We start from the raw sequence: 23,825 nt of genomic DNA on the forward strand, positions 1-23,825 counted from the left end.
GCTGTACAGTGCCCAGCACAGGCCCCTGGTCTCCCTTGTGGGTCTTTGCACAGGTCCGCTTACTCTCGGAAATCTTGGGTTCCCCAGGGCCGGGGAAGGGTCTTCTGCCTGGTCTGGGGCCCCTCCCCCGACACTGTGGATGTCTAGGTGTCCCGGGTGGGGTCAAGGGGTGACCCCACGGGTTCCCCCATCTTTGTCCCTATCCAGCTCACACCTTCGCCTGTCTTTTGCATGTGTTTTTTCCACAACCTTTTGCTCACCGGGTTTTTAACAACAGAAATAAACCTAACCCCCAACTCCTCTGTGAAGCCCTGCTTGGTCGTCCTGTGGGGTGGGTGTGCCGGAAGACCTGGCCTCAATTTCCAGCTCTGGGCCAACGTCCTGTGCTACCTTGAGCCAACATCGCCCGCGAATCCAGGTCTGGTGATGCCTTCTAGCCCCTTGCAGCTCCAACATTTGATGGGTTCTCTCGGGCTGAGCTTTAAACCCGAAGTTTCTAGATATAAAGTTGTGTCAACATTTAGATAGAAGAATATAGAAGATCTGCATAGCTTTTATTATTCAATATCAAAAAATGGCATTCATGGCCAGGCGCGGTGGCTCACACCTGTAATCCCAGCACTTTGGAAGGCCGAGGTGGGCGGATCCCCGGAGTTCAAGAGTTGGAGACCAGCCTGGCCAACATGGTGAAACCTGTCTCTACTAACATACAAAAATAATTAGCAGAGGATGGTGGCGCGCGCCTGTAATCCCAGCTACTCCGGAGGCTGAGGTGGGAGAATCGCTTGAACTCGGGAGGCGGAAGTTGCAGTGAACCGAGATCGCGCCACTCCAGCCTAGGCAACAAGAGCGAAACTCCGTCTCAAAAAAAAAAAAAAAAGCAGCCGGGAGTGGTGGTGAGCGCCTACCACTCCGGTAATCCCCAGCAACTCAGGAGCCTGAGGCAGGAGAATCGCTTGAACTTGGGAGGCGGATTGCAGTGAGCCTAGAGTGCGCCACTGCACAACAGCCTGGGAGACAGAGAGATACTCTGTCTCAAAGAAAAGGCCACACGCGGTGGCTCACGCCTGTAATCCCAGCATTTCGGGAAGCCGAGGCGGGTGAATAACCTAAGTTCAGGAGTTCGAGACCAGCCTGGCCAACATGGAAACCCCTTCTCTACTAAAAATTAAAAATTAGCCGGACGTGGTGGCGCATGCCTGTAATCCTAGCTACTTGGGAGGCTGAGGCAGGAGAATCGCTTGAACCCAGGAGGCGGAGGTTGCAGTGAGCCGAGATCGTGCCACTGCACTCCACCCTGGGCGACACAGCGAGACTCCGTCTCAACAAACAAAAACCTCTCAACAGAAAGAAGTCCAGGATCAGAAGGCTTCCATGTGAATGCTACCAAACATTTAAAGAATTAACACCAGTCCTTTTTTTTCTCTCAGATCACTAAATGAAGGTAACACCAATCCTTTCAAACCGTTCGAAAAAATAGAAAAGGGAAAACTTTTTAATTGATTATATGAGGCCAGCATCATTCTGATGGCACAGCCAGACCAAAAGACCACAAGAAGACTACAGATCAACATCCCTTGTGAATATTGATGCAAAAATCCTCAACAAAATACGAGCAAACTGAATCCAATAGCATATTAAAAGGAGAATACCGTGACCAAGTTAGACTTATTGAAGGAATGTAAGGGTGTTCAACATAAGAAAAATAAATAAATGTAGGCCGGGCCTGGTGGCTTACGCCTGTAATCCCACCACTTTGGGAGGCCCAGGTGGGTGGATCACCTGAGGCCAGGAGTTCGAGATCAGCCTGGCCAACACAGTGAAAGCTCATCTCTACTAAAAATACAAAAATTAGCTGGGCATGGTGGTGCACGCCTGTAATCCCAGCTACTTGGGAGGCTGAGGCAGGAGAATCGCTTGAACCCAGGAGGCAGGGGCTGCAGTGAGCCGGCCACTGCACGCCAGCTTGGGAGACAGAGGAAGACTCCATCTCAAAAAAAGAAAAAAAGAAAAATAAATCAATGTAATATACCACATTAATAAAATGAAGGAAAAAAACCACATTATCACAATTGATACAGGAAAGGGTGACAGAATTCATCACCCTTTCATGAAAAGTAGAAACTCAGAAAACTAGAAATAGAAAGGAACTTCCTCAGCATGATAAAGAACATTTATGAAAAACCCACAGCTAACATAAAACTCAACGGTTAAGGTCAGGAACAACCACTAAGGTCAGGAACAAGACAAAGATGCCTACTTTCACCGTTGCTACTCAACATTGTACTAGAATTTCTGGCCAGAACAACTAAACAAGAAAAAGAAATAAAAAGCATCCAACCTAGAAAAGAAGAAATAAAACTATCCCTATTTGCAGACTATATTGTCTTATATATAGAAAATACCAAAGAATCTACCAAAAAACTATTAGAAGAAAAAAAAACTATTAGAGAAAATTCAGCAAAGTTGCAGAGAACAAGATCAACATGCAAAAAACCAAATTGAGCTTCTTTACACCAATAATGAACAGTCTGAAAGAAAATTAAAAATGTAACTTCTGGGCATGGTGGTGCATGCCTGTAATCCCAGCACTTTGGGTGGCTGAGATGGGAAGATGGCTTGAGCTCAAGAGTTCAAGACCACCCTGGGCAACATTGTGAAACCCCATTTCTTCAAAAAAATACAAAAATTAGCTGGGCATAGTGGTGTATGCCTGTAGTTCCAGCTACTCAGGAGGTTGAGGTGGGAGGATCACCTGAGCGCAGGGAGGTTGAGGCTGCAATGAGCTGTGATCAAGCCACTGCACTGCAGCCTTGGTAACAGAGTGAGACCCTGTCTCAAAAATAATAATAATAAAATAAGGCCGGGTGCGGTAACTCACGTCTGTAATTCCAGCACTGTGGGAGGCCTAGGCGGGAGGATCACTTGAGGCCAGGAGTTTGAGACCAGCCTGGCCAACAGGGAGAAACCCTGGTCTCTACTAATAGGAAGTGGTGGCTTACATCTGTAATCCCAGCTACTCGGGAGACTGAGGCAGAATTGCCTGAACCCAGGAGGTGGAGGTTGCATTGAGCCAAGATCACGCCACTGTACTCCAGCCTGGGCAACTGAGTGAGACTCCGTCTCAAAACAATAAAAAATAAAATTAAAAAGAAAATAAGAAAAATATTTACTACCTGGAAACGAAATCTTTCTCTTTGGTGGGAGGCATCGTAACTTAAAATATGTGTAGTAGGCTGGGCGTGGTGGCTCATGCCTGTAATCCCAGTACTTTGGGAGGCCAAGGCGGGCAGATCACGAGGTCTGGAGATCGAGACCATCTTGGCTAACACAGTGAAACCCTGTCTCTACCAAAAATACAAACAATTAGCCGGGCGTGGTGGCACACACCTGTAGTCCCAGGTACTCGGGAGGCTGAGACAGGAGAATTGCTTGAACCCGGGAGGCGGAAGTTGCAGTGAGCCAAGATCACGCCACTGTACTCCAGCCTGGGTGACAGAGTGAGACTCCGTTTCCAAAAAAAAAAAAAAAAAAAAAAAAAATGTGTAGTAATTTCCATGGAGCTGTCTGGGACAGACTGGATATCTCCTGGCCTTCCAAGTGAGGTGAGCTGTTAATAATAGCACCCACTCATATATCTGAAGAGTATATCTATGGATGAAGGCTAGGGTATTTGGAAATATATAAACTATGAAAGGTGTAAATATGTTTTATTGTAGATAATGTATAAAACAGCTATTTAAAACAATTGTAAAAGCCACAGAGTGGGAGAAAATATTTCCAAAAGGCATATCTAATAAAGGACTATTATCCAAAATATACAAAGAACTCTTAAAACTCCACAATAAGGGCAGACACAGTGGTTCACACCTATAATCCCAGCACTTTGGGAGGCAGAGGCAGGAAAATCGCTTGAGGCTGAGAGTTTGAAACCAGCCTGGGTGACACAGCAATGTCTACAAAAATTTTTTTTTGAATTAGCCTGGCGTGGTGGTGTGTGCCTGTAGTCCTAGCTACTCGGGAAGCTGAGGTGGGAGGATTGAGGTTGCAGTGAGCTATAATTGCACCATTGCACTCCAGCCTGCGTGACAGAGCAAGACCCTGTTTCTTAAAACCAAAACAAACAAAACAAAACAAAAAACCCTCAGCAATAAGAAAATGAACAACCCAATTAGAAAATGGAGAAAAGATCTGGACACCTCACCAAAGAAGATATACGAATGGCAAATAAGCATATGAAAAGATGCTCAATTTCACTAGGGAATTGCAAATTAAATATCTACATCCACCTATGAGGACAGTGAAAATCCAAAATACTGACAAAACCAAATGAAGATGCATAGTAATAGGAACTCTAATTCACTACTGATGAGAATGCAAAATGGTACAGCCACTTTGGAAGACAGCTTGATGTTTTTTACAAAACTAAACATACTCTTACCATATGATCATTTGTGCTCCTTGGTATTTAACTAAATGTGTTTGAAAACTTATGCCCACACAAAAACCTAAACTCAGAGGTTTATAACAGCTTTACTCATAATTGGGAAACTTGGAAGCAACCAAGATGTCCTTCAGTAGGTGAATGGATACACTGTGGTACATCCAGACAATGGGATATTATACAGTGCTAAAAAGAAATGAGCTATCTTGCCATGAAAAGACATGGAAGAATCTTAAAGACAAATTACCAAATGGCCGGGCGTGGTGGCTCATGCCTGTAATCCCAGCACTTTGGGAGGCCGAGACAGGTGGATCACTTGAGTACAGGAGTTTGAGACCAGCCTGGCCAGCATGGTGACACCCTGTCTCTAGCAAAAATACAAAAATTAGCCAGGGGTGGTGGCACACACCTGTACTCTCAGCTACTTGGGAGGTTGAGGCAGGAGAATCACTTGAAACCAGGAGGCAGAGGTTGCAGTGAGTCGAGATTGCACCACTGCACTACAGCCTGGGTGACAGCGTAAGACCCTGTCTCAAAAAAAAAAAAAAAAAAATTACCAAATGAAAGAAGCCAATCTGAAAAGGCCACATAGTATGATTTTGACTATATGGCATTCTGGAAAAGACAAAACTGGAAAGAGTAAAAGATCAGTGGTTCCTTGGGCTCTGGGGGAAGGAGGGAGGGAGGAATAGGTAGAGCACAGGAGATTTTCATGGCAGTGAAACTCTTCTGTATAATGGTGTATACATGCTATTGGACAGTTATCAAAACCTACAGAGTGTACAACGCAGATAGCGAACCCTAATGTAAGCTATGGACTTACATTATGGACGATGTGTCAATGTAGGTTCATTGATTACAACAAATGTACCACAGTGGTATGGGATGTTGATGGTGGGGGAGGCTGTGCTGGAGGTGGGTTGGGGAGGAAATACATGGAAACTCTCACTCAATTTTGATGTGAACCTAAAACTGCTCTAAAAAATAGTCTATTCAGGCCAGGCATGGTGGCTCATGCCTGTAATCCCAGCACTTTGGGAGGGCAAGGCGGGTGGATCACCTGAGGTCAGGAGTTTGAGACCAGCCTAGCCAATATGGTGAAACCCTCTCTCCACTAAAAATACAAAAGATTAGCTGGGCGTGGTGGCGGGCACCTGTGGTCCCAGCTACTTGGGAGGCTGAGGCAGGAGAATCACTTGAACCTGGGAAGTGGAGGTTGCAGTGAGCCGAGATCATGCCATTGTACTCCAGCCTGGGGAACAAGAGCAAAACTCTGTCTCAAACAAACAAAAAAAAGTCTATTCAAAAATTAGTAAGTGATGTGCCAACACAAAAAGAAGTTATATCAAGGCACATCCAACAACACATTCAAAGTCAACATTTGTATTAATAGGCAGAATAGTCAATATTTACTAAATATTCACTCATACCCTGAACAGTGGACACTCCCTCCAAAATCCTTCTTATACCTCAAGTAGAGCACCAAAACTGCCCGGTATAAAGGGAATACACATAGGGAAAAGCAAGGCCCTTTCTCCCCTCAACAACTGTGAAGGGTATGTAGTAAAAACAGATCACTCTAAGTGTCCACTTAAATTTAAACTCCTTTAGGTGAGGTAAGACAACAAAATGCTCAGAGGTCATTGAACCACTGAAATGTCTGTATAGGGCCGGGCACGGCGGCTCATGCCTGTAATATCCCAACACTTTGGGAAGCCAAGGTGGAGGATCACTAGAGACCTGGAGTTTACTGATTATATGAATCAACGAACCTATAATCAATGGGACCAGCCTAGGCAACATAGTGAGGAGCCATCTCTACAAAAAATTTTAAAAAAAGGAGGCGGGCATGGTGGCACGCACCTGTAGGCCCAAATACTCGGGAGGCTGTGGTGTGAGGATCATTGAGCCCAGGATTTTGAGGCTGCGGTGAGCTATGATCACGAACCACTTCACTCCAGCCTGGGCAACAGGGCAAGACCCTGTTTCTTTAAAACAAAAAACAAATGCCTGTGTAATTGATGCTGGGTCATTCTGTAATAGGGCAGGGCAGGTGTGCCTGGCTCTGTGGGAAACAACCCGCCTTCTTTATGGTGGTGGCATTTTGTGAATGGACTGGCAATGTAGCAGGCATGAGCTCAGCAACACTATCTGCCTAGTGACATCCATCGTAGTAAGTCAGGCTACCCATCAAGCTGCCCTGCTCTAGAACTGAAGTGTGGATTGGATACAAATAACCAGAGAAATCCAGAAATCTGCTGGGAATTAGGAAAACGAAAGGATGTTTCAAAGTGAGTCATGCATATTATTTTCAAGTCCACAAAAGAACTGGTAATAAAGTTAGTAAGAGATAACCATACTCATAACTGCCCTTCAGCTTTATGGTGTGTTATCGGTTGAACTTCAGCTGTGTGGAGTTACTGTCCAGATGTGTGACTCTCTTGAGGTGTCAGCTCCTTTTGGTTCTTCCAATAACAGCAATAGTTACAGTGTGACTGCCCCACCTGTCAGCATCACTGTCATATACTCTGCTAGCCTACGCTGGTTCAATTTACTGGCCCCGCTTGGACTCCTGTTTGTTGACAGCTCTGCAAAAATGAAATGTCTGGACATCTGGTTTTGCTTTAATGCAGAGCAGGTACAGTATTGGACTAGTCCACCACACAGGAAAAATTTCAGACAATTTCAACATTGGGTCAAAAAACTGTATCTATCGAATAAAGTCAATTAAGCTGTCAGTGTTCCTGTCAGTAGAGACCACAATTAATCTAAGTTGATGAAAAATGTTGCTCCCCAGGATTTTATGTCAGAAGTTAAATGAACCCAGCAAGGTAAATATAGTCACACATTAGAAGCCAACACAGCACTTGTGGCATCCTTGGTTCGCTGGATGCAGCCTTGGACTTCTGCAACAGTTACCACCGAACTTGTCCTCCCTGTGCCATTGCCGACCCATTCTCAAAACTGCCACCTTTCTCCAACTGACCTCGAACACAGGCCAGTTCTCCTGCCCAGCAGTCCTAAGACTTTGGCCCTTTGCCAGGTAGTTTCTCTTCTCCAGGAAGATGGTCATGGTTAATTGCCACTGGAGAACAAGGGGTCTGCTTGTGGGCTAATTCCAGAGGAAACGTAGCGAACACGAGATGCTGTTGTATTCATGACCTCACTTTGGGTCGATACTTTCCTACATCTGCTACTTTATATTCGAACCACTGAAAAAGCGGAGTGTCTCAGGGCACCGAGTGAGAGGGGAAGTGGTAACTGGCCATCATACCTGCTGAGTGTCATGGGAGTTTATGAGGGAAGCTGAATCTGCCTTTGAGAACTGCTAGAGCGTATCTCTAGTACTGCTGACTTGAAACATTCAAGGAAACAAAATTGAGAACTAAGAAACCAGCAGAGTTATCTAACTCCTTATAGTCTCAAGTCAAAAATAAAAAGGGGCTTTGGTGATAAACCTTGGACTCATGTGTCTCTTGGAGTTCTAAATCTTTCACTCACTGCTCTATAAAATGAAGGTCCTGGCAAGGAAAGGACACCTCCTGGTCACTGGCCAAGAATTCCCCTAGGAGACGGCCCCCTGCTTTCCTAAGCGTAAAACTATCAAGGCAAATCTGGGACGTGACTCACAGTGACAAGTCAGACAGTATAATTAGGGTAGCAAGAGAAGTGTCTAGAACACCCACCAGGTCAAACTTTAGAACCATGGGTGTGGGCTTCCCCCCACCAGGAGCTTAATTACAGCCATGGCTACAGTCTTCAGGAGGGCAAGAGCCCAGGATTTTGTTATTCTGAACCATAACTAGGGGAATTTCTATATGAGGATGCAGACAAGAATGCTAGAAATCAAATCTGTGTCCTTTATTCCACCTGGTAGGGCATACCCAAGAACCATATGCTGAGTCCTGTCTCAGGTTGATGGAGGGTTCCCTGGGCCCAAGGCACACAACTACCTGGGCTCTGCTCTACAGATGACAGGAGGGATGGACAGTGGAGAGAAGCTGAGCCTTGTGACCGAGACCCCCAGCATGATGGGGAATGGTAAGTTGGAAGAAGTAGGACTACAAGGGAGGGGCTTAGAGGCATTTGGGGCAGGCTGGGCATTTTGAAGTGAGAGGCATTTCCATCCAGCTCCCCATGTCCACTGACAGCCACACCCAGGCTTCAGGTGGAGGTGAGGCTGCTGTTTCCCAATGCAGTGTTATATTCTTCTGGAAGCCCCTTTCCTTCTGCTGTCGCTAGAGCTGTGACCAAGAATGGGAACAGGAGGCTGCTAAAGTCTGGAGAAGCAGGAATCATTTGTCAGAAGAACACAGAAGCCACCTGCTGGGAGTTCTATCTTTTTAGAGATGAGCTGTTTGGGGTTTAGAAATGAGATGGAAGGAAGTGGAAGGCAGAGGGCAAGGGCGGAGTTGTGAGAGGCTACCAGCACAAGGATGGAGGCTGGGGGCCATGTGCAGTAGGGCCAGAAAAGTGTTCAGTGGAATTGTGGGTAGGAGGCTGAGATGCCGCTGGGCCCTGTCCCCACCAAAGATGGAAGAACTGAGGTGGAGGCAACTGGCCACTTGCCTAGGAGAGAACTCAGGCACCAAGTGAAAAAGACTCCCATGAAGAACTGCCACGTTCTACCCGCTGCAGTCTTGGATGGTCTACCCATGCAGAAATCAGTGGCCAGGAAGGCAGGGCCTACTGCTGGGATATCAGGGCAAGTGCCCAGTCCAAGAAAGCCACTGTAATGTCCTGTAGGCAAAGCCAGGTCCAGTGGACAGCCTCACTGAGCTGTGTCTTCATGCAGTCCCAGGTCACCTCACCTCTGGAAGGAAAGCGGAGCATTTTTGAGTATGCACGTGTGTAGCTGTGTCAACTTTCGGGGCTGAAAGCTTAGACCCACAACCCTCATCCCAGGGTGGCCAGGGATGGGAGCGAGGGGCAGGACAGTGTGGGAGACTGGATGGAGATGGCTTGTCCCTGGGGCCCGGGAATGGGGCTGCTGGGGATCCTGCTGGAGCCCTGGGCAAAGGTCTCACCTGCATGCCTCATGGCAGTGCTCCTGGGCCCGGGCCAGGGCCTCAAGCAAGAGGTGCCACAGTGGCAGCAGCACATTCTGGTGGAAAAGCAGGGGCAGCTCTCTCAGATAGCGGAGTAGCTGATTCACGGAATCGGGGAGCTGGATCTGTAGCTGGACCATGGAGAATGGATGGGGTCAGAGTATCCAGGGAACTACATCCTGGCCCTAAAGACTCAGGCCACACAGTGCTGCTCCTTTCCCAGAATTCCGCTCCTGGGAAAACCAGCCCCTTATTTGACTCCCTGTCTCTGACTTACCCTCTGAGAGAGACTGGTGAGACTGTCACCAAACCACGCAAGGTGAGAGGCACAGTGGGCAGAAAGGAAGCTGACTGTGGCATTGGTGTGAGCCCAGGCCAGCTGCAAGCTGGGCCGCACCACGGTGAGCAGGTGGGAGCCCCAGAGCGGCAGTGTCTCCTCCAGCCAGCTGTGGAAGATGGAAGTGGGGGAAGAGGGCTGAGTCTCCTCAGGCCCACTTAGCTCCCAAGAAACAGCTGGGGAAAGGGAGGCCGTGGGAAAGGAGAATCACAAGCGCTTCCCACTGACTGTCGCCTCCCTGACACCCAGGCCTTCTCTCTTCTGCCTCTCCTCTCCCCTCCCTGGGAGCTCACCTGTAGCCTTGCAGACTGTAGGAGTAGAGCTTGGCACACGCTTGTTGGCTAGCAGGTAAGAAGCCAGATGATCGAAGCAACCGGCCAGTAAGGGAGGCTAAGTAAAGGGGGCCTCTGGTGAGCTGGGAGGTGAGAGGGGCAGGGACTGGGGAGACAGACACTACAGGGCCCAGAGCAGGCACAGCGAGGTGCTGGGCAGAGCTTTGTGTTCTCACAGGGCCACAAAGCCAGCTCCAGGCTGCTGTGGAGGGAGGCATGCAGAGCTGCCCTTCTCCTGCTGGGCCAGGTGTGCAGGAATACAGCTGCCGGTTGGAGCCTAGGCTCAGGCTTCAGGCAGCCTCAGGTTGAGGGTCTGCCCTTCTACTTGCTAGCTATGATGACCTAAAGCTAATTGCTACATCTTTCTGAGACTATTTCCTCAGGAGTTAAAAGGAGGTAACACCTACTAAAATGATACTATGAATATGCAAGCACTTCTGTACTGCAAAGTCCCAGTCCAATCTGAAATGGTAGTGTCATATCTGTGGACAAAAAAATCTGTCTGTAAAGTGTTTACTCTGCAGGACTGAGAACTCGTCAGGACAAAGATGTGTGCTGCTGGGGGCAGGGTGGTGGTGCTACGTGTAGCTCTGTGCCCCGCCCACGCCATCCTCCTCGCTCGCCCATTGCTGCTTACCCTGGAAGGAGCTGTGTGACCGGAGGTCATGGCACAGGAAGCCTACAGCGAAGACCAGCAGCAACAGGAGGAGCCGCGTCCAGGGCAGCCGAGGACCCTGAACCTGCTGCAACAGGCCCTGGTGGGAGGGGAGCAGGAGACAGTTGTCAGAAGTGAGGGGCTGGTCTTTGCCTCTGAGGGCAGACCTCAAGCCAGGCCTTCCCGAAAGAGCATCAAGCCTTCACATTATCCTGGAGGCAGTGGGGGGCTCCAGACAGGTGGGGCAGGAATGTGATACAGGCCCAACCCAGGTGTGCTGAGACAGAGATGTAAGATAGAGTGTGGGCTGGAGAGGACCGGGTGCCAGCACCTTGCAGGCCATGTGACAGGTGACGACATCCTGGTTGTTACTGCTACCCTTCCTCAGCAGCTCCTGGTTGGTAAGCTTGAGGGACTGAATGGTTTCTTGCAAAGATTTCTGTACCTATGGACAAGAAAGGTCTGGCCTGTGAGGGAATCCAGAGCTTCCATCCTGCTTCATTTTCCATGCCAACAGGGTCCCTTCTCAGGGAAGGGACAGTGGCTGAGGAGCCCCCACTCAGAACCTAGAATCCAGACAGGGCTCAACCTACCACGTCCTCCCAGCTCCTCACCTTCTTGGGAATCTGCTCCCAGGAGCTGAGCAAGTGCTCCAGCAGAAGGCTGTGGGGAAAGCACAACCCCCCAGTCAGGTGGCTTGCGCAGCCTCACCCATCCTCCTGTCCTCCATTAGCCCTGGCTCCTTCAGGCTGAAAGACCCTCCACCTACCACCCACAGAGCAGCAGCTTCCTAGAGGCTGCTCCAGCAATGTTCCCACTCAGCCTGAAAGGTGTCAGGCCATGGGACAGTGACCCAGGCTCCCCTTCTGCTTCTAGCACAGAGACAGGCTGGCCTCCCACCCCACCTGCCTGGACTGTGACAGGTGCTTAGGGTACAGCTGCCTCCAGACGCTGGCACTGAGGGGGTCCACCGTCAGGCACTCAGTCAGGCTGCTCAGGAGCTGCACAGCACGACAGAGGGAGAGGCTGCTGGGGCATGGGGCTGGCAGAGGCAGGGAGTGCTAAGAGGTGATCCCCTTCCCGTAAGCGAGGCCACCCAGGCCGCACATCCACCCTAAGGGGTGGAGAAACAGTGTCAAGACTCCAGAAAGCTCTCTGAGAGGCTGTAAAGCAGGAGGCTGGGGCTCCTGAGCTAGAGCTTTGAGCTCAAAGATCACTATCTGCAAGAGACGGGCATCAGAAACCACCCAGACCTGAATGTGCTGTCTCTTAGGATCCATATTCTGAGGGTGAAGCTCGAGTGAGCGGGGCAGGCAGCTGTCAACAGGGAGCTAAGGAAAAGCCTCAGAATGGGCTCTGTGAAGGCAAGGCCTTTGTCAGCAGATAGGGACCGCTACAGCTGACCCCTGGGGAAGGAGAAAAAGCCTCCCACCATATCCTCACCTCTTTCTTCATTTCAGGGGGACAGCTAGGGGTGGCTCTGGACAGGAAAGAAGGGAAGTAGGTATGCAGGGTGGAATCCGGCTTTGCTCCAAATGCCAGCACTTTCAGTCGGGGGTAGAGCTGACACAGCTGCTCCTGCAGGCTGGGTGGGGTGGGGAGGAAAGATAAGCTATAAGTGGAGCTGTATGATGTGAACCTTTTGCTTGCTTCAGAGCCCATGCCTGCCTGTGGGGAATAGCCACTGAGGACCTTGCAATGGTTCTGAATTTTTTTACTCAGAGACTCCTTGGAAATCTATTGAAAGCCATGGACCCTATCCCTAAGAAAATGCTCATATGCCAATCAGACTCAAGGGTCCATATAATTTCAAGGTGTCACTGTTCCCTTGAAACCTACTCTTGAACTTCCAGGTTGCAAATCTCAGATCTAGGATGGCTGGGGAAGAAGAGATGGGAATATGTAGTGTGGTTCTGGTGCTGGGGGTCCCTTCTCAGCAGGTGTGCCCCAGAGCAGTCCTACCTGGGTGTCAGGGAGTTGTTCGGCATATAGGCAAAGTCCAAAAGTGGGAAGAAGTCCTTGGGGCCAATCATGCCGAAGCCCTTGGTAAGGTTGGGATGCATCCTGTGGGGATGAAGAAACAGGCTCGCTGGACACCACCACCCATGCCAGCTGTTTTGGCCATGACCCCAGCTAAGCCAACATCTAGGAAAAAGGGTATAAACTCTACCCCATCTGCCAGCCCTTAATAGCTCCCTCTTCTTCCTTCCTCACCATCACATTCTAAGGTGGTGGGAGAAGCTGGTCCTGATTTTCCTCATATCCATGGAGACCAAGATCATAGCCTCCCATTTTGCTATAACAGCCACTTGGGACACCCTGAGCCTTCCCCTTGGCTGCCCTCCCATTACTCACAGGAGCAGCCGATCCAGGTAGGTGATGGCAAAGGGAGACAGAGACTTGATGCCCAGCACAGGCAGCATGATCCCCAGCCACACTGCAGGGGTAAAGGTCAGGAGGGAGGCCTCAGGCTTGCACCTACTGGGGGCATCAAAGAGGAGTTTTCCAGCTCCGAGACCCTCCCTCTTTCTTCCCTATTTCCCTGTTACCTTTCAGTCCCTCGGTGAGGTTGGCAAAACCTGCTTGACCCAGGGCCCACATGATGGTCAGACACTTTGCTGGTCGGCTCTGGTGGGACCTCAGCAGTTCCAGGAACTGAGGAGACCGGTGGGGAAGGCAGATTGGGATAGGACAAAACACCAGGAGCACCCCCCAAAGCCAGGAGGGAAGGGAGATGTCAACTGGAAGAGGGAGGACAGGCCAAGCAAGAGTGGAGCACTATGGCCACGTGGTGCAGGTTCTGTTTGTGGGCTTTGCCCATACTCTGCCATTTACTGGATGACTGAGCCTAGGAAAGTTACTGAACTCTTCTGTGGCTCAATCTTTCCATCTATAAAAATGGGAAATAATAGCAGTACCTTGCTCCTATGTTTCCAGAGCACACACACAGGATAAGTGCTAATAGTGTTACCTATTATTACTAGGCTTACAGGTCTTCCACTATCCCAAACCTGAGTCCAACAACGTAGATTCTGCCCAGCCTCCCCAGTCCTAGCTTCCTAGCGTCCCGACCATCACTGAGAGCTCACCTTGCCTAGGTTTGCGGTGGCAATCTTGGGCTTATCTTGCAGGATGGCCTGGATACAGATGCGGTAACCATGTAGTGACTCCCCTGGAGAGATACACATTCTCACACCTACTCACATTACTTGGCATCCCAAACCTGAAATCTCCCATTTGTCAGTGGTGAGCCCAGGTCCCAGGTTCACTGACTCCTAACTTCCTCCACACTTTCCAAAAAGTGTCAAGGTTAGCACATTTCTCTACTGGAAACAGAACCACTGAGCGGTACTGAAAGCAGGAAAAAAAGCAGGAGGCTCCCAAGATGGTCATCCCTCCCATGCCCCTTTCACCTGGTGTCTTATCCAGCTCTTGCAACATGGTGAACAGACAGTGGTCAAAAAAGAGCTCCAGAGACCCTGCTGCCTTCGCCAGCAGCCCTCGGATGATCCCACGCAGCTCCCGGCTCACCAGGCTGTAGGGATAATCTAAGGCCCATAGGCCTCAAAGTGAGTGCTAGGACCAGACACCCATCAGCTCTGAGAACTGTGGTGCTCCCCCTGAGAATGGTGAGTGGAGGCAAAGGCCCCTGCACTGAGGCTGGGATCCTTCCTCTGAGGAGGCCCAGAGGGAGGATCACAGAATGAGGCCCAGAAACATTCACAGTCACAATGATTTGAGACCAGCCCAAATCACCCATGGAAATCAGGACAGTGTGGGGCACTAGGATCTGTTATACCACCCTTTTTGCATTTATTTGAACTTGTCTGAGCTTGAGGAAGCTGGAAGGACTTACCATGAGTATGCTGGCTCAGCGTGGGTTCACTTAGAGGAGCTTGTAGCTTGTAGTTGAGATAGCTGGCCAGGTCCTTCAACCATATGGATGGGTTTCCAGAGAACACACTCTGGCTCTTGTCCAGTTCCTTCTGCAGGTCTGCCACATCCAGCTGCCAGGGACGATCCCCCAACCCCCCACCATGGTGAGTTGTGAGTGAGGGAGTAAAGAAATGGGGTAGGAGTGGGAAAATGGTTGAACTAGGTGGCAGTAGGAAGAAGGGATTCCATTTTTAAGCATAAGAACATGGAATGCTGCAATTCTGCTGTACCCACATCTTTAAGAATGGAACAGGACAGCTGAAAATGCTGATCTCAGGCCCTGTCCTCTCAGGCCCTCCACATGTTCAAGAGGAAAACAGAGGGCCAGGCGCGGTGGCTCACGCCTGTAATCCCAGCACTTTGGGAGGCCAAGGTGGACAGATCACCTGAGGTCAGGAGTTCAAGACCAGCCTGGCCAACATAGTGAAACCCCATCTCTACTAAAAATACAAAAATTAGCCAGGCATGGTGGCAGATGCCTGTAATCCCAGCTACTTGGGAGGCTGAGGGAGGAGACAGAGGTTGCAGTGAGCTGAGATCACACAACTGCACAACAGCCTGGGCGACAGAGGGAGACTCCAGCTCAAAAAAAAAAAAAAAACAAACAGGAAAACAGAGGACAAGACAGAAAATGAAAGATCAGTATTTCCATAGGACAGAGAATCATAACCAGTTTCTCCATCTCCTCCCTGGTGTTCCTGGGTCTTCAAGGCTTTCCTCTTACCAATCCATGTTTCCCTATAAATTTTCCATTTCCTTTCTATTCTAAGTGCAGGCATTCTGTTCCCCTGGGGTTTCCATCTTTTCCTGAACTCCTCTCAACCCTTAAAGTGTTTCAAATCCCATAGGATCTCAGCTGCCCATCCACCTCCCCCTCCTCTCATCTTCTCTAAATCTCAAGCCCCCATTCTTTCTGCGTCTCATGTCTAGGCACACTCACAGCTTTCAGTGCTTCCTCCAGGCTGCGGAAGCGGCCCTGCTTCTGGTTTTGGTTGGGAGGAGTTGCCACCTTCTTTGGCTGCTTCTTGTTCCCTGGTTTCTTAGGCTCCACAGCAGGGGGTGGGACCTGCTCCTTATTCTGCCGCTTCATGATATTCTCAAAGCCCCGCTCATAAAGGGTGCTTGTGGTCTGGATTGCAGCTGGGGTGAAGATAGGTAGAGAAAGGCTGGCCACCCTTGAGTCCCCAAGGCCTCACCTATCAGTGGTCCCTTTCCCCACACTGCCACCTAATTCATCTCCAGGGAAGAGCCTGTCTCAAAGCCCCTTCCTCTTGGACTGCTTAAGGAGCAGGGCAGGCTGTTCTCCTGGTAGCTTCTTTCATTACAGCTCTTGAGTCTATGGGCTCTTTCATAAAGATGGGGCAGTTCTTCATTAGACAAATCAGAGCACGTAGGAACAAGCAGAGAGGTTGGATATAGAGGTTTGCCTTATTCAGTGAGTGGCTACTAGTCTGGGAAGACAAGCTTTTTCCATCTTGGTCCTACCCTAACGCCTCTTGGTTCCGACATGACAACTCTATAATCAACAAGTGGCAATCTTTCTCCACTCCTCAGTGGAAGAACCAGGTGTCACTTATAATTCCTGGTGAGTGTTGAGTGTGTGGCGGTCATTTCTCCCACTGCTGGGCCTCCTGTCCCTTCCTCCATAACCTGCTGGCTACTTAAAGAGGGGGCACCGTGTATAATGATCCACAGTACCTCTTCCCAGCTCAGACACCTGCCCAGAGAGACCAGCTAGGGCCCTGGGCAGCTGGGAGAGTGTGTGCAGTGAACTGAGAGTCTGAGGACCGGAATCCTAGCCCCTCTGACACATGACCCTGGCCAAGGTATCCAACTTCACTGGGCCTCAGTTTACTCATCTGGGAGGTGAGGACCGCAACCTTCCCTGGAGCTGTCTGCCTCCCGTGAGGCTCCAAAGAGACAACGCAAGCGTGGCGCTCGGGGATGTGCCTGCGAGCTCGCGCCCAGGTTCTGGGTGCGGCTCGCTGCGACCCTGCCGGACAGGCCTGGGGTAAGCGGCGGGGCAGGGCGGGTACTCACGGGTCAGGTCGTATTTCCACACTCCGTTTGCTTCCCCGAGCGCCCTGCGGTTCCTGCCGCCGCCTCGGCCGCCGGCGCCAGCGCCGGCCCCAGGCCGCCGACCCTTCTTCACTACCTCCCACCGCCCCACGCCCGCCGTCTTGGTCGCCATGGCTCGCAGCCCTCCCTCCTCGGCCACTTCCCCGGCTTTCCGGTCCGGCGCGGGCGCGCCGAACTCTGCCACGTCTCCTCGCAGGACCGCGCGCCCGGCGCCCGGCGCCCGCCGCAAGGCAGCCTGGGACTTGTAGTCCCTCTCCTGGGCCGGGCTCTCCTGAGCGAAGAGCATCGGGAAGAGGCTTCCGCTGCAGCCTGCGGCCCCCGCCCAGGCGAAGAGGCCGGGAGGAGAGGAGATTCCCTTCTGAGAACGTTCATTGAGCGTCGATGTGAAGGCCACGGCATTGAGAGACTTGGTAGAACTGTTTCTGTTTTTCTTTCCTTTATTGATCAATTGATTGATTGATTGACAGGCCGCGCTCTGTCGCCCAGACTGGAGTGCAGTAGCGCGATCTCAGCTCACTGTAACTTCCGCCACCCAGGTTCAAGCGACTCTCGTGCCTCAGCGTCCCGAGTAGCTGGGACTACAGGCTCCCGCTGCCACGCCCAGCTAATTTTTGTATTTTTAGTAGAGACGGGGTTTCGCCATGTTGACTAGGCTGGTCTCGAATCCCGACCTAAAGTGACCCACCCCCCCTCCCCCCCAGCCTCCCAAAGTGCTGGGATTACAGGCGTGAGCCACGGCGCCCGGCCACTGTTTTTCTTTCCTTTCTCGTAGAGCTGGAAGGATGGAAGGGAAGTAGTGCTCCTCATCTCTAGGGAGAGTTTGAAGATTAAATGCTTCCTTCCTTCTAGGAAAGTGCTGGCTTTACTGTTGCTAGTGATTAAACCTCGGGTTTAATGGGCTATACAAATCTATTGCCAAAGAACAAGGAAGAGGATGGGGGCTTGAGGAAAGGGCAGAGTGTTGGGGAGCTGGGGTAGGAGGTGGAGAATGGAGAATAATTTTTTTTTTTTTTTTTTGAGACAGGATCTTGCTTTGTCGCCCAGGCTGGAGTTCAGTGGCGCGATCACGACTCACTGCAGCCTCAACTTCTAGGGCTCAGGTGATCCCCCACCACGGATCACCTGACCCACCACCACCCCGGCTAATCTTTGGTATTTTTTGTAGAGACGGGGTTTTGCTGTGTTGCCCAGGCTGATCTCAAACTCCTGGGCTCAGTGATCCACCCTCTTCAGCCTCCCAAAGTGCTGGGATTACAGGAGTGAGCCACTGCTCCCGGCCTCTGAGTTCTTCTCATGGGAGGCTGAGAAAAGTCTGGGGGTCTGGGACAGCCAGGGCCGGGTTTCCCCTTCCAGGCAATGAGAAAGAACAGGCTCTGCCTCCCACCACAAGAGTCAATCCCAAGTTCCAGATGTGTCAGGGAAGCGATGGAGAGCCCCAGACTTGAGGCATCTGCAGGCAGGTTCCTGCTCAGACATCCACGTGGAGGGTGTTAGTATCCTGGGAGCCTTCAGAACCTTGAAGCATGCCAGCAGAGGAGAATGAGGGAAGATAAAATCAAAGTGACTTATCACAATTAAGGAAATGTGCTATTTCATGTACAACTGTGTGTGAGGATGAGATTCCTACCTGCCATACTGAGGTATTATGGTAAGAACTATGAGAGTCCAAATTCCTACAGGATGAACAGCTGAGGGAGCGATGCATTCCTTAGGAAGGAGTTTAGCTTCCCGAAGGAGACGGCAGCTGAGATGGGTTCTGAGAAATAGCATTTTCATTGGTTCCCCGGGCGCCGTGGCTCACGCCTGTAATCCCAGCATTTCGGGAGGCCGAGCTGGGTATCACCTGAGGTCAGGAGTTCGAAACCAGTCAGGCCAACATGGTGAAACCCCATCTCTACTAAATACAAAAAAGTAGCCGGGTATGATGGTGCAGGCCTATAATCTCAGCTACTTGGGAGGCTGAGGCAGGAGAATCGCTTGAACCTTGGAGGCGGAGGTTGCAGTGAGCCGAGATTGTGCCACTGCACTCCAACCTGGGCAATAAGAGCTAAACTCCGTCTCAAAAAACCCAAAACAACAACAACAACAAAAAACAAAATTGAATGTTCACTGGCTGAGGGTTAGGGTGGGTGGAGAGAAAATGCCAGTTGTGTGGATCTGTTGATGTAAAACAAAGGCCTAGAGGGTGGTAAACTGGAAGCAGTTCAATGGGACAGTGCTTGATGGGACTTTGGAGGTGATGAGGTTTGATATAGTTTGGATTTTTGTCCCTGCCCAAATCTCATGTTGAATTGTAATCCCCAGCGCTGGCAGTTGGGCCTAGTGGGAAGTGTTTGGATCATGGTGGTGGATCCCTCATGGTGGATCCCAGTTCTCATGAGATCTGGTCATTTAAAAGTGTGTGGCACCTCCCCACCACCTCTCTCTCTCGCTCGCTTGCTCGCTCCTGCTTTTACCATGTGATGTGCCTGCTCTCCCTTTGCCTTCCGCCACGATTGTAAGCTTCCTGAGGCTTCCCTAGAAGCAGATGTCAGCATTATGCTTCCTATACAGTCTGCAGAACTGTGAGCCAATTAAACTTCTTTTCTTATAAATTACCCAGTCTAGATGTTTCTTTATAGCAATGCAACAATAGCCTCTTATGAGTTTGGAAAGGGATCTGAGCCCATATGCCAAGGAACTTCCCTGCCAAATCTGGACTTTATCCTTCAGGCCCTGGGAGACCAGTGAGAGGGTGGCATAATCCACTCTTTTGGAAGGGTAAATGTGGCTGTGTGAAGTGTTGGTAGGGGAAGGCAGGGGGTGGGAGATGAGCATATCTTGCTGCCTCCTTCTACCTGTCCTCCAGCCCCTTTAGGCCTGACCATGGCTGACTTTGCATCAGGTAGCTCTGAGATACAGTGCCTTTGCCAAGGACCATATTTGAACTGATCATTAATCAATTCATTTTGCAGATCATTGGTTTAAGGTGTACTCAGGAGACCAACAAGAATATCTTCTCTTTGTTTGACCCCTCCTGTGTCACATGTATGATCACAGAAGAGACCATGTTTTTGGAAGAGAAACAGAACTGGCTTTCCATTGAGGCAAATGAGGGGGCTGCCCCATGGTGGAGACACACAGAAGGGTGGGAGAGGGACTCTATCTTTCATTGGAATAGTCTAGTAAGTTACCAGTTCTAACTTGGCATCTAGGACATATAAATCATGCATTTACTTATCCAGCAACGTTTTCTAAGCACCTTCTCTGTGTCAGGCCCTGTGCTAGGTGGAGCTGGAAGATATAGCTCACTTGCTTGTAAGGAACTTGAAGTCTGTGTGGGAGACAAATGTATAAACAGAAAATTACAGTTCACCATCTTAGTGTTCCAGAGGAAAGAAGCACTTAGTATGAGGTACCAGGAAGAGGTGGGGAGAAGGGAGTGGCTTTACATCCTTAAGTTCTGGGTGTTTGAAGAGCAGCCTTAGACACTAGCCACGGAGGTGGGCTTGGGTAGGCCCCGCCATGGGGTTTGAAGACCCAAAAGATGTTGGGTCAAGGAGGACATGGGTGTCTAGTGTGGGAGCAAGCAGAAGGGTGAGCTCACCGAAGCACTGTTTTACCCACTGTACTACGTTTCTATTGCTGCTAAAACAAATTGCCACAAACTTAGTGGCTTAAAACAAGGGCGTTATCTTCCAGTTCTGGAGGGCAGGAGTCTAACTCAGGTCTCCCTGGGCTAGAATCAAGGTGTCAGCAGGGCTGGGTTCCTTTCTGGAGGCTTTGGGGGAGCATCCATTTCCTTGCCTTGCCCAGCTTCTAGAGGCCACCTGCATTCCTGAGTTCATGGCTCCCTTCTGTCTTCAAAGCCAACAACAGTGGGTGAGTCACTCTCACATTGTTATCACTTTGACCTCTTCTTTTATTTTATTTTTCTGAGACAGGATCTTGCTCTGTTGCCCAGGCTGAAGTGCAGTGACATGATTATGGCTCACTGCACCCTTGACCTCCAGGGCTCAAATGATCCTTCCATCTCAGCCTCCCAAGTAGCTGGGACTACAGGCATGTAGTACCATGCTCGGCTAATTTTTCTATTTTTTGTAAAGATGGGGTCTCGCTGTTGTCCAGGCTAGTCTCCAACTCCTGCGCTCAAGTGATCCTCCTGCCTTGGCCTCCCAAAATGCTGGGATTACAGACATGAGCCACCACACCCTGCTCACTCTGACCCTTTCTGCCTCCTGCTTCCACTCTTATAAACGTTTGTGATGACATTGGACCCACCTGGATAAACCAGGACACTCTCCCTATTTTAAGGTCAGCAGATTAACTTCCTGAATTCCATCTGCAACTTTTTTTTTTTTTTTTTGAGACAGGGTTTCACTCTGTTGCCCAGGCTGGAGTACAGTGGAGCAATCATGGCTCACTGCAGCCTTAACAACAACTGGGCTGAAGTGATCCTTCTGCTTCAGCCTCCTGAGTAGCTGGGACTGCAGGCACGTGCCACAACGCCCTTCAAATTTAATTTTTGTAGAGATGGCGTTTCCCTATGTTGCTCAGGGAAGTCTTGAACTCCTGGGCTCAAGTTATCCTCCCGCTTTGGCCTCCAAAAGCGCTGGGATTACAGGCGTGAGCCACTGCGCCTAGCCCACAGGCAGCCTTAATTCCCTTTTGCCATGTAACCCACATATTCACAGCTTCTGGGGATTGTGATGTGGACATGGAGGGAGGCACTGTTCTGCCTCCCACGCCCACTTTACCTTCAGGGTGAGGTCTCGGCTTGGCCTATCCTTTCATGGTATCTACCTGTAATCATGGGGAAAAGCCTTTAAAAATTAGGCAAGGGAATTAAAATCATCACGATAAGTAAAAGCAGGCAAGGAACTTGCTGGAGGAGAACAGAGATAGAATAAGGCAGAAGTGTCTATGTATGTGGGGGTGGGAGTCAAAAGGGGTGGTGGAGGTGATTGAGGAATAAACAGATATGAATTGCTTATTTAAGGCTTGAACCTGGTGTCATGAGAGAAATGGTGGTGGTCTCAAAAGGGGCCATGCGCTGGGGCCACAGAAGAGACACGGCCCCATCTGCATGTTGACCATACTCAGGGTGGTGAGGAAACCAGCGCTGTCCTGCAGCTGGGGGAACCTCAGTGGTCTTTGGGGATGAGCCCTGAACCTCAAGTCAAGAAGTGTGAGTTCTAGTCCAGGTTTCAGCCATGGTGAGTGAGTCATGCACGTGGGCCTCTGACCCCTCATCAGTAAACCGGGGGCTGGTCTAGATGACCCCAAGGCTCTCACATTCATTTCTGCACTCTTGGCCTCTGCTGGGCTTCTGGGACATCGGTTAGTATGGCCTTTTGTTAGGCACATGCCAGGACTGGGGCTGTGCAGGTGATGTGGAAGGGTTCTTGACTCCCTGTTCCCACTGGAGCCTGCTCTACAGAAGGAACCCCTTGGACGTTGCTGTCCTGGGCTTCAGCACTCAGAACTGCTTGCTCTTTGTGGCCATCCCAGCTCTCTCTGTCACGAGAGCCCTTGTCCCCAGCTGAATCACTATGATGAGGTGTATGAGCTTTGACAACAGGTGGGGGATGACATGCAGTCCCCCTGACCCAAAGGAGACTGAAACAAAGCACCTCTTGGCCAGGCCACCACGGTGCCCCACAGCCGCTTCACTGGCTGTCCCTTGTCATGGCCACGGGCCCAGACCTAGCTCCTCCTCAGTGATGGGGGGTTGGGGCCCCTACCTGCCCTCAGAGCCCTACCACCAGTGTTGGGCATTGGGGCTAGGCTGGAGCTGGGCTCTGAGCCCAGAGCTGGTGGTGGTTTCCAGGCCTGTGGGAGGGTGACAGTGAGGCTGTGCTGCAGCTATCACCTCCGGAGAGAGCGGTCCATGGGAGGTGGAAAGCACTGGACCTGGACTGTGGCTCAGTTGAGGGACACATGGCATGGACTTTTACCACACAAGTTTATTTAAATAAAAGTGAACACATATGCAGGCTGGTGCCCGAGGGTCAGGGGGTGGAGAGGGCAGGTGGGAAGCAGACAGACAATGGGGTCCAGGCAGAGTTTGTGTCGTGAACCAGGCTGCTGGAGGGAGTGGCTGGGGGCCTCAGGGCAGCGCTGGGATTCAGTGCTGGGGCAGGGGGCCTTGGGTGGGTGAGCCTGGTGCCAGGAGGTCATTTCCATCCCTCACATGCCCCCCTCCCTCTCCCTGACCCCCTGGGCCTACAGCACTACCTCCTCAGCCCCCTCTCCCTCTCCTGACATCAGCCTTCCCCTTAGCTACTGAGAAGTCAAAAGACAAAATAAATTAGAATGGGTGAGTCCTACCCCAGCCCCCAGCCATGGGGAAGGGAAGCCAAGCCAGGCACACTGCCCCGGAGCCCGTGCTGTCAGCTCTGGAAAAGAACAGGTAAAGTGCAAGGAGAATCCAGTAAGTAAAAATATACCAATGACTTTGTCAAATACACAGCTGCTGGCTGTCAGGAGCAGGTGGCTGGCTGGGGCGGGTGGCAGCAGCACCCTGGGAAGTGTTGGGCGACACAGCAGAGAGACAACGGAAATAAATAGGGTGGGTGTGGACAGGGGTCCCGCCAACTGGGCCAGCGCCACCCAGGACGGGCTTCTGCCTGCTTTCCGGCCCCATGCCCCCAAGCCCCGCTCGCCTGGCTCCCCAGTGCTGCGGCACTGACACAAAGCACCCAGCCGACCGTGTTAGGAAAGGACTATAATGTGGGAGTGGAGCAGGGAGGGAGGCACGGGGAAGCCGTGCAGTCAGCCAGGGCTGTGGCCGCCCTCAGTACTCGTCCTGGTCTTCTTGTTGATGCTCTTCAATCTCATCGTCCTCAGGGGGTGCGAATCCTTCCTGGAGGGTGGGAGAGAGAGGAAAGTGGCTTCTCAGGTTCTGTAAGTAGCTGAAGAGCAAGGGGTCAGGAGCCCAGGAGCCCTGCTAATGGGTGACCCTGGGCTAGTGACTTCACCTCTCTCTCATCAGTAAATGTTCTCCACGGTCCCT

General features: G+C 50.8%; 2 protein-coding genes across 8 annotated transcripts in view; both read right to left on the reverse strand.

Moving 5' to 3' along the window:
• Positions 1 to 8,284: 8,284 nt before the first annotated feature.
• On the reverse strand, positions 8,285 to 17,055 carry TMEM214 (transmembrane protein 214). 4 transcript variants are annotated; one of them, XM_004028972.5, is made up of 17 exons: positions 16,793 to 17,055; positions 15,693 to 15,892; positions 14,673 to 14,823; positions 14,230 to 14,364; positions 13,906 to 13,988; positions 13,366 to 13,471; positions 13,172 to 13,253; positions 12,779 to 12,880; positions 12,260 to 12,401; positions 11,726 to 11,817; positions 11,431 to 11,479; positions 11,148 to 11,261; positions 10,799 to 10,916; positions 10,123 to 10,219; positions 9,770 to 9,938; positions 9,472 to 9,623; positions 8,285 to 9,257 (listed from the first exon to the last, which is right to left on the reverse strand). In XM_004028972.5, exons 1-17 carry the CDS (start codon positions 16,941 to 16,943, stop codon positions 9,131 to 9,133), a joined length of 2,070 nt encoding a protein of 689 aa, XP_004029021.1. In that variant the 5' UTR covers positions 16,944 to 17,055; the 3' UTR covers positions 8,285 to 9,130. The 4 variants fall into 4 exon arrangements, with proteins under 4 accessions (XP_004029021.1, XP_018876840.1, XP_063552079.1 ...); XM_019021295.4 differs by having other exon boundaries at positions 11,410 to 11,479; XM_063696009.1 differs by lacking the exons at positions 8,285 to 9,257; positions 10,123 to 10,219 and having other exon boundaries at positions 9,478 to 9,623; positions 16,793 to 17,034.
• A 5,701-nt stretch (positions 17,056 to 22,756) lies between these two features.
• The window catches only part of MAPRE3 (microtubule associated protein RP/EB family member 3), a 56,193-nt gene continuing 55,124 nt past the window's right edge, over positions 22,757 to 23,825 (reverse strand). For all 4 annotated transcript variants that reach the window (XM_031008165.3, XM_031008166.3, XM_004028974.5 and 1 more), the window contains exon 7: positions 22,757 to 23,675. In XM_031008165.3, coding sequence (XP_030864025.1) covers positions 23,607 to 23,675 — 69 coding nt within the window. In that variant the 3' untranslated portion in view covers positions 22,757 to 23,606. The remainder of the gene's footprint in view (positions 23,676 to 23,825) is intronic.

The sequence above is a fragment of the Gorilla gorilla genome, chromosome 12, assembly GCF_029281585.2.
Source record: "Gorilla gorilla gorilla isolate KB3781 chromosome 12, NHGRI_mGorGor1-v2.1_pri, whole genome shotgun sequence".
Taxonomy (NCBI): Eukaryota; Metazoa; Chordata; class Mammalia; order Primates; family Hominidae; genus Gorilla; species Gorilla gorilla.

Coding starts and splice junctions, on each gene's coding strand:
- TMEM214 (XM_019021295.4), bottom strand. CDS start 16,943: ATGGCGACCAAGACGGCGGGCGTGGGGCGGTGGGAGGTAGTGAAGAAG. Junction 13,254..13,365: donor CCTCACCGAGGGACTGAAAG/GTAACAGGGAAA, acceptor TTACCCCTGCAG/TGTGGCTGGGGATCATGCTG. Junction 10,220..10,798: donor GTCACACAGCTCCTTCCAGG/GTAAGCAGCAAT, acceptor CCCTTTACTTAG/CCTCCCTTACTGGCCGGTTG.